Source organism: Chelonoidis abingdonii, chromosome 6 (assembly GCF_003597395.2).
Source record: "Chelonoidis abingdonii isolate Lonesome George chromosome 6, CheloAbing_2.0, whole genome shotgun sequence".
Classification (NCBI taxonomy): domain Eukaryota; kingdom Metazoa; phylum Chordata; order Testudines; family Testudinidae; genus Chelonoidis; species Chelonoidis abingdonii.
The window spans coordinates 5852328-5864868 of record NC_133774.1 but is presented as its reverse complement, the minus strand read 5'-3'; the positions used below and the strand labels follow the sequence as shown (position 1 = coordinate 5864868).

At 42.3% G+C, this 12541-nt stretch overlaps 1 protein-coding gene and 2 non-coding genes across 5 annotated transcripts in view; all 3 read right to left on the bottom strand.

The window, feature by feature from the left end:
• Positions 1 to 12541, bottom strand: part of UBAP2 (ubiquitin associated protein 2) — a 154600-nt gene that overhangs the window by 28631 nt on the left and 113428 nt on the right. For all 3 annotated transcript variants that reach the window (XM_032779853.2, XM_075066824.1, XM_075066823.1), the window contains 2 exons: positions 12102 to 12141; positions 2263 to 2446 (listed from right to left, as the gene is read on the bottom strand). In XM_032779853.2, the coding sequence (XP_032635744.1) occupies positions 2263 to 2446; positions 12102 to 12141 (224 nt within the window). The remainder of the gene's footprint in view (positions 1 to 2262; positions 2447 to 12101; positions 12142 to 12541) is intronic.
• LOC116824518 (small nucleolar RNA SNORD121A) lies at positions 1182 to 1264 on the bottom strand. The gene has a single exon (XR_004373643.1). It is a non-coding gene; the product is annotated as a small nucleolar RNA SNORD121A (small nucleolar RNA).
• Positions 4293 to 4372, bottom strand: LOC116824519 (small nucleolar RNA SNORD121A). Its single transcript, XR_004373644.1, has one exon. It is a non-coding gene; the product is annotated as a small nucleolar RNA SNORD121A (small nucleolar RNA).

Genomic DNA, 12541 nt, shown 5'->3' with positions numbered 1-12541 from the left:
TTTGAAGACCTAAATCCCTCATCTTGTTTACAAAGGAAAAGCTTCATTTCTCCTGAGAACTATAGAATTATAAAGGACAGAACTCAGCCTTGAAATCAACGAATGATCAGCTCCTTTTGCAACAGAAAGGAGCTTGTTTCTCACCATCAGGGGTTCACATACATTAGGACGGTTCTCAAAGGCAGACTTACTCCTCAGAAGTCTCCTAGCAGAAATGAATCCACATTCTTCCTGCTAGATGTGAATCTTCTGATGCCTCAGCAGAAGGAATACTGTCTTCCCAGTTCCTACATTTTCAGGCAAGCCAGCCATTCTCAAACTCCTAACCTTAATTTTTTAATCAACTCCCATTTCTTGTATTGTTTTGTTTTTCTCCTCCTTGAGTTAGACTGTCCTCCCACATCCAGCACAACTCAGTTAATTTATTTTCAGGGGAAAGGCTCAACATTTTTGTAAATAGTGGAAATGGACACTTGTAGACATTCTACTTTTAGGGAGTATATTCATTCTTCCCACAACTACTTGTTTTCTATCAATCAAGGAGTCCCACCTCCAAGCTTATAGTGCTAACAGCAACACCAGCACCAGATTTCACCAACAGTCCTGTAAAAGCCTTCTTGGCAGGTGACTAAAGCTTGTTCTTGGTCATTTAAAATGCTTAACAGCTTCACCTTTCCTCCCACCCCAAAACTAATGTCACCCCAGCAAAATAAGGAGCAAGCAAAATGCAACCACCACAAATAAAGCCTATCATCCAGAAGAGTAAAGCAGCTCAGAACAAGGTCTGCTCATCACGCACACATCTATACGCTCCCTTGAGAATTCTGGCAATAAGAAAGCCCCATTCATGTCAATGAGGGGCAGGAGGACAAGTGTCCTGACCATGATTAAATACAGGCATTTTCTTTGGAGATGCACCAGTGTTTATAACCAGACTGAAAGTTAATACTGTAGGGCATTTCCTAATTCAGGACCACGCCCTTTGAGGCATGTCAAGGAGGAGGCCCAGCATACACCTCTGCAGCTTTACAGACCAATTTCACGAAGACTTTTAGTGCCTCCCTCTCCTGCAGCCACCAGGATGAGGAGACACCGTGGCAGGAGGGAAATGGTTCAGTCATACACAGGTAGTTTTTGAAATGCACATTCCCTTGACACCTTGATTCATCAGGGAGCCCACTACTGAAAAGACTCAGACTCAAGAGCTGTCTGCACATGCAAGTCAGATATGTGCTTGGAAATCAGGCATCACTGTCTTTTCAGGTTACTCCAAGTCTGCCCCACATCATGCACACCCAAACCCAAATTTCTAGCCAGGCACCTCGCTCATTGTTTGTGAAGTGCTTTGGATCCCTTTTGGATGAAAGGTGGTACAACAAAAATGTGAGAGATCAAGTCTCCGGTGAAAGGAATAATTCCAAGTATTTGAGGCATTTAAGACTTCACTCAACACTGGCAGTCCAACAGGGCACGAACATGCACTAGCTAGGAGATGGACAACACCCATTAGGTCCTGGTTCAATCCATTACTAAATTCAAGAAATAAAGTGCAGAGGTCAAACAGCGCAAGTAGTTTATATAATTAATACAGACTCACGCTGACACCTTTTCAAGAATGAAGCTTTAATAATGTGCAGTGGGAAGCAAACAGCTGGCACAGAAGAGCTGAGTGGTGATGGACAGAACTTCCCAGAGCTGCAATCTTATAGTTCACATTTCCTCAAGGAAGCATCTTAGCAAGAAGCACTCGGAACCACTCAGCCCTCAGTCCCAGTGTAGACATTTTTTTACTTTAAATGTGTGACAATCCAGGATTTAAACATCTACAACATTTAAATATGGTCAGAAAAGCAATGGCTAAAGAACTGGATTTTTATAGGCTAAAAAACTGGCCAGGTCAATAGCTGGTGCTGTGGACAAGGCAGCAGAAACATCAAATGAATGTATGAGCGTCTCATTTGGAATCCATTATTGGCTATGCTGAAGCAGCAGATCCTTAAATAGGATATTGCTGCTAAATCTATGAGACTCCAAGAACAGAGATCTGTGGGCACAGTACTGCTGAAATGTAGCATGTGGTTCTTATATTCCAACCAGAAACATTATCCTTGATCTCTTATGAATACCTGTCCTAGTTCGGGTTAAAACAAGAGAGGGGGGCGCCTTTACCTGGAGTCACCTTGTACACTGACCCATATCTATCCTGCGCACACTGCCACTAAGCCCAAATTCAACCTGTTTTCCTTTGTCCTCCTACTATACCTGCTTAACTGGGAGAGTGAGCTGCTGGTCAAGTCACTGGACTGGGGCAAGCTGGGTAACGCTGCTGTGTGCTGTGGAGCTGAAGGCAGAAGCGAAGCAGTGGAGGACGCCGTGCTAGGCAGAGACCCCGCAGTAGGTAGCGAGGGAGAGGTTTCTGTCTTAGACGTTGGAACTGATGAAGTAGCTGCAAGTTAGAAAAAGCCAATCAGAAAGGAATTCCAGCACACACAACCCCACGTATTTGATTCAGGAACAGAGAGACTTTAAGACAAGGCAGCACATTCCAGTCAATTTACCAGTGTGTGATTAATTGGTACCGATGACTTAGTGACCTGCTTGACTTGGCTACTGGAGTAAATTCCACAAGCATTGGTAAAGCCGTACCATCTTTCCTTTGGCAGGGCTAAGATGTTCACTAGTAGATTTTTAATGAGTGACATTCCTTTGTTTATTTATCTATCGTCACCTTTTTTTTTTTTTGCACCCACTGGTCTTTCACTCCTCCGCTTTGAATCTCCCGCATTGATTCCCATCTTCTTCCACATCAATTTTGAACTCCTCGTTCTCCTTTCAAGGCCCTTCCCAACCTTTGCCTACATCTCTGTTCCTCTCCTAACTGGCCCACTTCCACCCTATGCTCTACAACAGGGGTTGGCAACGTTTCAGAAGTGGTGTACTGAGTCTTCAGTTAGTCACTCTCATTTAATGTTTCACGTGCCAGTAATACATTAATATTTTTAGAAGGTCTCTTTCTATAAGTCTATAATATGTAACTAAACTATTGTTGTAGGTGAGTAAATAAGGTTTTTAAAATGTTTAAGAAACTTCATTTAAAATTAGATTAAAATGCAGAGCCCCCTGGACTGGTGGCCAGGACCCAGCAGTGTGAGTGCCACTGAAAATCAGCTCACTCGCCGCCTTTGGCACGCATGCCACAGGTTGCCTACCCCTGCTCTACAAACACAGTATGTCTTTATAATCCCACAGCGATCTACTCTTACAACCCTGTGCTTTTGCCCATGCCTGGAGCATCATCCACAACCCTGATGTAGCCGCTTCCTCACTGTCTTTCCTCAAGACTCACTTATTTTGGGCAGATGACCTCCATTCTTGCTCTCTATAGGGTTTTTCACACTCAGATGTCCATCTCAATGGCTTTATTAGTCAAGAATGAACAACTGCTAGCTGTAAAAAAACTGCAGACACTAATAAAGGTGCTAGTGGCTTATATGTAACTAAGGTAACACTCTGTGCATCTTTCAATTCCCTTTTCTTCCTCACCCATATCACTCTGCTCTTCCTGTTACACCTAGTCTAACTTGAAGCGAAAGCGTGACAAGGATCTGTTGTATTTGCCTGTAAAACTCAAGGCACATCTATGATGCTGTAAAAATAAAAAAATAATTTAATCTATTTGTAAACAAGAACAAGACACTGTTTTGATATGCTTCAAGTGAGTTTTGAACAGACAAAAATATTACGTACAACTTACTGATTTAGAGTAGCAAGGAAGTACATCCCTTTAATAAATGGTTTACAAGTATTTGGGAAGTGCTGACAATGAAACAAAACAAGCTACATTCAAACATAACATCCTTTCATTGAGCACTTTTGGTGACCCAAACAGATGACTCACATGACTTTTTTTTACTCATCCTAGAGAGACGGAAAATGCTGAGAATGAACTGTTCTACTGTTAAAAGTCACCTACTTATTAGAAATGCACCTTTCCCGGGGATCGCTGCCTTGTAATGTTAAGCTGGAGGATTCTAGGACAGTAATGTAACTACCCTGTTAAATCCATGCTGTTGTTCTGTGATGTCCCATGAAGAACTTCAATTACAACATGGAAATTCAAGTTCTCAAACTACTTGCTGAAATTCACAAGCAGGTATACTGAACAGTCATTTGCTGCTAAGCTTCAGAAGGCCAGTTACGCCTTTCATACAGCTCCATCTTTTTATACCCCATGGTTTCAGTGACTACGCTCCAACGAGTTAACTATTAACTGGTATGCAAAATACAAGCGGGATGAAAAGACTCAGTCTTAGAGCGTCCACAGTACAATTCAGATATGTGCTTGGAAGTTAAGCATCATTGTCTTTCCATGTTAGCTGTTTTGTTGTAGCTCTCCGAGGCCCCCAGTCAGGATCAGGCCCTCCCAATGTGTTAGGTGCTACACAAACAAATATTAACAGTGACTACCCTTGAGAACTTACAGTCTGAAACCAAGCGCAATGAGTATGAGAAACAAAGAGAGGGAAGGGAGGATGAGGGTGATGAAAATAAATGCATGTAGTGACACAGGGAGCAACTGCACTACTTGATGGTTCATGAAGATGCCATTTAAAAAATATAAAACTAGCTGGTCCTGATAGACACACAAGCCACTGCTGACTGGTTGAATTCTTGTTAGGGTCAAAGCAGAAATGGATCTTGAGGAAGGATCTGAAGGAGGAGGTAGTGACTATCCAGATCACTCAGACGCAGAGAGGGTGCTGCATGCATAAGGGGTGGCACAAAAACATCATACAGATGGCTGTAGGAGAAGCTGATAATTGGATGAACAAGGCTGGCATCTCTTTGCAGAGGGGGAAGCAGCCAGGGTAACACTATAAGAGACAAGGTAGGACAAGCAAGGTGTGTGGGGGGAAAGAGTCATGAAGGGTCTAGACAGGAAGGACAAGACACTTGCACAGGATGTGTTTAGAGAACATAAGAATGGCCATACTGGGTCAGACCAAAGCCATCAAGCCCAGTATCCCGTCCTCTGACAGTGGCCAATGGCAGGTACCCCAAAGGGAATGAACAGACAGGTTACCGTCAAGTGATCCAAGCCCTGTCACCCAATCCCAGTTTCTGGCAAACAGAGGCTAGGGATACCATCCCTGCCCATCCTGGCTAATAGCCACTGATGGACCTATCTCCCATGAATCTACCTCCCTTTTGAACCCTGTTATAGTATTGGCCTATAGTATTGGTATAGTATTAGAAAGGGGAAACCAGGCAAGAACTGAAGAGAGGAGTGACATAGTTAGGGCAATGGGAAGGAATATAGTCCCAGCTGTCATATTTTGAAAGGATGGGAGGGGTTGGGGAAGGCATGATGTGGAAATCAGAGAGAAGGTGACAGAAGTCAAGATGGACAAATAGGAGGACTTGGACTAGAGTTTTAACAGCATGGACAGAAAGAAAAAGGTCACAGTTTGAGTGTGTTAAGAAGGAAAAAAAAGAAGGGTTTGAACATAGCCTGGATGTTTAGGGTAAGTGTGGAAGGAGTCAAAGATGGTTCCCAGTTTACAAACCTGTATAACAGAGGACAGCAATGTTAACAGAAATTGAGGACTGGGGGTGGGCAGAGGGGACTCTCTATGAGCTCGATCGGGGTTGGCAACATCTGGCACGCGGCTTGCCATGGTAAGCCCCCTCGCGGGGTAGGCCAGTTTGTTTACCTGCTGCGTTGGCAGGTTCAGCGTACCATGGCTCCCACAGGCCACGGTTCACCGTCCCAGGCCAATGGGGGCGGCGGGAAGCAGCGTGGGCAAGGGATGTGCTGGCCGCGGCTTCCCGCAACCCCCATTGGCCTGGGACAGCAAACCGCGGCCAATCGGAGCCACAGTCCGCCGAACTTGTCAACACAGCAGGTAAACAAACTCGCTTGGCCTGTCAGGGGGCTTACCCTGGTGAGCCGTGTGCCAGAGGCTGCGGACCCCTGAGCTAGATTCTAGAACAAATGCATAAAATTTAAGAGTTCTGAGGTCAGTTAAGGATGATTTACTTTGCACAGCAAAGAATTTGAGACTTAAGAAGTAGCCAAGTGGGTCTTCAGAGAACTTTGTAACTTGGGAGATGAACAAATGCAATAAATAAAAAAGCAGATCACTGTGCTACAGACAGGCAACTTCCACAGCTCCCTTGTGGCAGCTCATGTTTGGATTGTAAACCAATTTTCAATTGGAACAGTATTTTACAGATATTTTGAGAGCAACTGATTCAAAGATGGTAAATCAGCAGTCTCACAAGCTTTTTTTCAAACCTTAAACTGAATTTTGTGCTGATGAAAACATGCCAGGTTTACAGCTCTGGATACTCAAGACCTCTGTTCACAAAACTTGTATCAGAAACAAGTACTTGAAGGACAAACTGCCCTACTTCTAACGCCAACCTTGAGGTGGTTTTTGAGAGATGGATACGTTCCCAGAGTTGGGATAGGCACAAGGTGTGGGGCTGAGGGGTTGGGTTTACAGGGAGATCAATCTGTGCTGCAACCCATAAAAAGGAACACAGACACGCTCGTTCAGGGCAGAAAAGCATAGTGTTATTGATATTAGGAATACCAGAAGTGATCCACAGGGGGTACTACCAGTAAGATAATACATGAAAAAAGGTTAAGCAAAAAGGCCAGACAACCACTGCCTATGCATCAGCATGTTTTTTGCTCTACTGCAGCAGACAAGCCATCCAGCAGAGGGAGCATTTTAGCCAACCTTATTCCCAGAAGTTGGCTGCAGGATAACAAGAGATAACAAAACAAAGCCACATTCTTTTTGAACTCCACTAAAAATAAAATTATGATCTATCTGTTCTCCATATGGGAAGCTGGAAAATTGGTAAGAAACATCTGATCGACATCAATGTGGCATAAGAATTAAAAAAAATAAAACTGGGAACTTCCCTGTGACTCCAAGTCTATTCAGTGTTGCACATCTGGGAGCAAATTTAATAAGACTGATTTAACATTTCATTATTAGCAAACAAGTAAAAGTGCAGCTCACAAGAAAATACCGGGTTACAGTTACCAGTGCCTTGTCCCTTTAAAAATTGAAGGTCCTTAAAGTCACTTGAAATACAGTTTCAGAAAAGCATGAGAGAAATTAAACAACAAACCCCTGGGGAAAATGTGTCAACCTATCATAGAAAACAACCAATTTTAAAGAGACTGTAAAACAACAGACACAAGCGGGTTAGATGGTATCTTCTACACCTTGTCTCTCTAATATCCTGGGACCAGCATGGCTACACCACCACTGTAAACGTTTAAAAGCAACAGGACAGACTGGGAACTCCCCCAAAAGGAGACAATAACTGAGGCTAAGCAGTTTGAGTTATCAAACTGAAAGTGCGATTTGAAAGGGGTACACTGAGATAACAGAAGCTGTAATTAGGACAGTTTGCCTTGGACTGAGCCTCAGGAACTAGCTGGAGGGAAAAAACTAACCAAGCCTGCCAAAACTGAGGAACAACTCAAGGTCTTAAAACCGGGGAAAAGATGCAACTGAACTTCACCTGCAGCTCTTAAGCCCAGCGCAAGAGCCAAAGGACGCGTCAGGATTTCCTAGTCTGAGCACTTGATTTCAGAGAGAAATTTCTGTTTGCCTCACAAGGAGCTGACTCTGATCTAAGATATAACCATGTCCTTGCAACAAAACACATTCCTCCGTTCAGTCATGACAGGATACTCAGACTGTGATGCAACCTCGTCTAAAAGATAATCAAGTTGCACACGAGACCTTGTTTGAGAAGCTGCACACTGCTGTAGCTGAGGAAGCAGAGAAACACCAGAAGTTAGGGAATGGAGCGCCTGCTATGGGAGCAGCTTGTAATTCTGTGAAACTGCCACATAAAAAGCACAGGTCAGAAAGGGAAGCAGCATCTCCTCCCGAGTGAAAGGAATCTCCAAAAGTGACTTGCTGATGGATGAGATAAGGGAATTAAAGGCCAATATTGATGAACTCAAAGGCGCAGGACCTGAAATCAGTATAAGCAGCAAGCTGTCTGTGTGCACACAAAAGAGCTAAATGGTACAAGCACACATGCAGGCATGCAACCCCAGAAAAGAGGATTTGTTAGCTGCAGACTATCTGGCAGAGGCAGTACTTGTGACCACCATTTCAGATGTGGCAGTACAGAACACTAGCAGTCAGATGTCATGCAGGAAAAATCACAAGAGAGCAGAGGCAAAGCCGACACTATCAGATCTACCAGGATGGCCTGTATTTACCATTAAACACTCATGCTGCACTTGCTACAGCAACAAAAGGGGTTTTTTCCCCATCACTAATAAATCCATCCTCTCGCGAGGCAGCTAAGCTGTCATATCATATTATCTTCTAACATGTGCATTTCCCTACCTGGACAATGTTCTTGTGGACAGTGGCACTTTTGAAGAACACACAGAGAACGTAAGGAGAGTATTTCAACAGTCACAGAATAATTAAGATGAAAGTTTCTAGATATGACCTTTAAAACATTACTTGGGAATGGTGGTATCTGATGAAGGTTACAAGATGGCTCCAACTGACACCTTGACTCTGTGCTCTCGCAGAGAAATCACGGAACACAATAGGGGAACTTTGTAAACTGCTAGGCTTCATCATCTACTATCGAAGCTACATTCCAGACTTTTCTAGAATAGCACAGCCACTGTATGACCTGTTGATTGTTTCACTGGAATCTGACTCATCACTGTCAAAAGTGGCTTGGAAAAAGAAGAAAGCTAAAGGATAAGGAAAGGCATTTGGACAGATATCCTCCAAACACCCACTTCTCTGGACTGAGCATCATCAAAACGTTTTAGAACACCAACAACAGCCTATCCTGATTTTGCGTAACCCTTTATCCTTCATGTAGATGCTTCCAATAAGGAACTAAGTGCAGTCTTCTATTAAATATCAAGAAAGTAAATAGAGTAATTGGTATGAGTCAAAAACATGTACTACAGCTAAGGAGAATTATCACCTTCGCTAAGGAAAGCTGGAGTTCCTACCTTTGAAGTGGGCTGTTACTGACCAATTCCATGATTATTTCTATACACACAAAATCCATAGTTTACAGCAACAACAACCTGCTAACCTATGCTTTCACTTCTGTCAGGCTGAATGCCACAGCATACAGGCTTCAGAACTAGCTGACTAACTTCGAAGTTAAATATCATCTAGGGAAATCTAATGTGAAGCCAGATGCTTTATCCAGAGTGCCCCTTGATATGAAAAAATATGACAGAATGCACAAGAGAGACAAGCAAAGACGTTAATGCTGTCTTTCAGTCCTTAGATGTACAAAAAGATGACACAGTATCTTAGTCAGCAGCTGTTACTACCACCCTTTTGCCAGTAGAACCTCATCTCCACGAGTATTAAATCCACCATAAAACCATTTCCACAAGACGACATTTTGGAAGTTCTAAACAAAGATGCAGCTGTTGCTAAAATTCTTCATTATAAATCCATGAGGTAAAGACAAAATAACCAAGAGAACACAGGTGGCTATGGTAATATGCGTGTGAGTGGCACCATTGCATCTGGAAACAGATGGAATACTTTACCGAAAATCTATGTTACAAAATCAACTGGTATTACTTGAAAAATAAATAAGAAAGGGAATCAAGAGCTACATGAAGAGATGCATCCGACGAAGTGGGTATTCACCCACGAAAGCTCATGCTCCAAAACGTCTGTTAGTCTATATGATGCCACAGGACTCTTTGCTGCTCATGAAGAGATGGGACTTTTAAGAGCAGAGAGAGTAATCAGTCTTTCAAGAGATCGGTTTAATTGGCAACAGATGAAGGCAAAGATCAAACATTATGTTACTAGAGTCTGTACGTGAGTCAAGCAAAAGAAACCTCACCAGCCAACTAACAGTTACAATAGAACCATTTAAGTGTGAAAATAATGTATTCAGAAAGTTGTAGCACTATCATTTCAATTTTACATCTCTCACAACCCCCTACCACCCATAAGGCAATGGGCAGGTAGAAGCACAGAACTGAACTCTTCGCTATGTTGTGAACCTTGCTAGAAGAACAAAAGTCAAGCTGGAAAGTCTTCTTTAAATAAGGTCATCTAAGTCTCTAACTGTACACAAAATGAAGCTACGGAGTTCTCCTCTCTCTGTATTATATGGAAGATCACCATGTTTGCCCATTGACATTGCATTTGGTTTACCTATAAACTCAATGTACACCTGGGCACCATAAAGATTAAGCTGAGAAATGGATAGAGCAGATGAAAGAAGCCTATGAACTGGCATCAAAGTGTTCTCAAAAATCTGCTACTCGTGATAAATATCACTATGGTCAGAAAGTGCATGGTGCTGCCCTCCTGCTGGTGACAGTGCTTGTGCAGAATCTTTCAGAGAGGGTGACCAGGAAAATTGAGATCCTATTGGGAAGATAAGATTCATGTTTTATTTGAAAAGAAAGGGAATAGTCCAGTCTATGAATTAAAAAGCAAAAGATGGGGAAGGATGTTTTCAGGAGTTCTCCACTGCAATCTTTTAGCTCCTTGTGACAGCTTGCTCTTGGATGTAACACCTTCTAAACCACAACAAAGGAAGAAACAGAGACCAAGGCAAACTAGCACCACAAGAGATAAAGATGAGAACAACCATTTGGACTTCAGTGATTATGATAATGAGAGTGAAGATTAATTACATTATGTGATGGTACCAGATTCTGTGAATTCCAAGACAGAAGCATTTCATCCACATCTGGGAAATGAGGACGTGGTTGACCCTGTGAATTTGGAAACTGCATTAGACTGATGTGCCATTCACACCAGCCACTGAAAAACATGAATGGCAAAATGAGACGATGCAACCTGAAATCAGCAGTGCACAAGAGGGCAGATCACCAGAACAATCCATTGACACTCCAGGTCATCCAACTAGAAAAACATGAGCCACACAGACCCAAAATATGAACATTTAGGGACACCTACTTATCAGTGCCTAAATCCAACTACTGAACTAGTAAATGCACCATTTGGCTATCCTCATGTTTGTCAGATGACATACCAAATCCCTATTCTTGTACCTTATCCTGCAGTCTATCCAAGATACATGTAATACTGGTAAAGTGATATTGACTCATGGTCTACTGCTCTAAAATTAAATGACACGTTTTATAGTTCTGGATAGTTTGTTATGATGATAATTTAGTATGTTCCCTAGATAGTTTGCCATATGCCCAGTGACTTCGAGTTATCATGATTATAATCACTGCTCATACAGAACTTTTATTTCTTAATATATGAATATCTTTAGGAATCTACGGTGTTCAGAACTGATTGTTCAGTTGGATTTTGGAACTAAAATTGCCAGACTTTCTGCTTAATATGAAAAACTGAAGAGAGATGCATACATTTCCACCATCAGTACCAGAACGTGTGAGAGAGACACCCAAAGACACAGTTGAGAAAGGAAGTTACGAGTTTGGGCATAAGCTTTAGTGGGTTAAAACTCGCATCACTTCATCAGATGCTAAAACCCACTTCATCAGATTGTATCTGATGAAGTGGGTTTTAGACCATGAAAGCTTATGCCCAAATAAATTTGTTAGTCTCTAGGGTGCCACAAGGACTCCTCGGTGTTTCTGCTGATACAGACTAACACGGCTACCACTCTGAAACCATTTACAAGTTTGTGCAACTTATAGACTTCTAATAAATCAAATGAATGGACTGTATGTTATACATAGTTAACAGAAATGTTAGGACAATGTTACATTTACATGGGAGGAGTGCAGCACTCAAAGGAACATCAGGGTTATATTTATCTATGCCCTGTCCCTTTAAGAATTGATGGTTTGCTGAGGGACTCAGAGGGGACAGCTCTGGTTGTGGCAGCGTGTGCTTTGAAAGAACAGAGTAGCAATGGGGCTTGTGCAAGCTCTGTGTTTATTTTCTGATACGAAGTTTAAAACTCAAACTGTTCAGCCAAAAATTAAACAAGGTTTTGTACAACTTTCTCTAAGTTATCTATTACAATGGTGTGCATGTTGAAGGGTAGGGGACAGTCAGAAAAACAGTTGCGTCTATAGTGAAGCTTTATAAACTTACTGTCAAGAGTTGGCTGTGTTCGAACAGCACTGTGCCCATTCTGTAAACAAAGGAAAAACAAATAAGTAACCCATCTGACAGAGGTGGTATTAAAAACCCTACATGATTCAGACATTTAACAGGCTGCTCATTGCAAAACTTTATATTCATTCCAAACTGAAAGTCAAGAGGGACGTAAAATAATCAACTGCCATTCCTTGGGCTAAACCAGGGGTAGGCAACCTATGGCACGGGTGCCGAAGGTGGCACGCGAGCTAATTTTCAGTGGCACTCACACTGCCTGGGTCCTGGCCACTGCTCCGGGGGGCTCTGCATTTTATTTAATTTTAAATGAAGCTTCTTAAACATTTTAAAGACCTTATTTACTTTACATACAACAATAGTTTAGTTATATATTATAGACTTATAGAAAGAGGCCTTCTAAAAACATAAAAATGTAT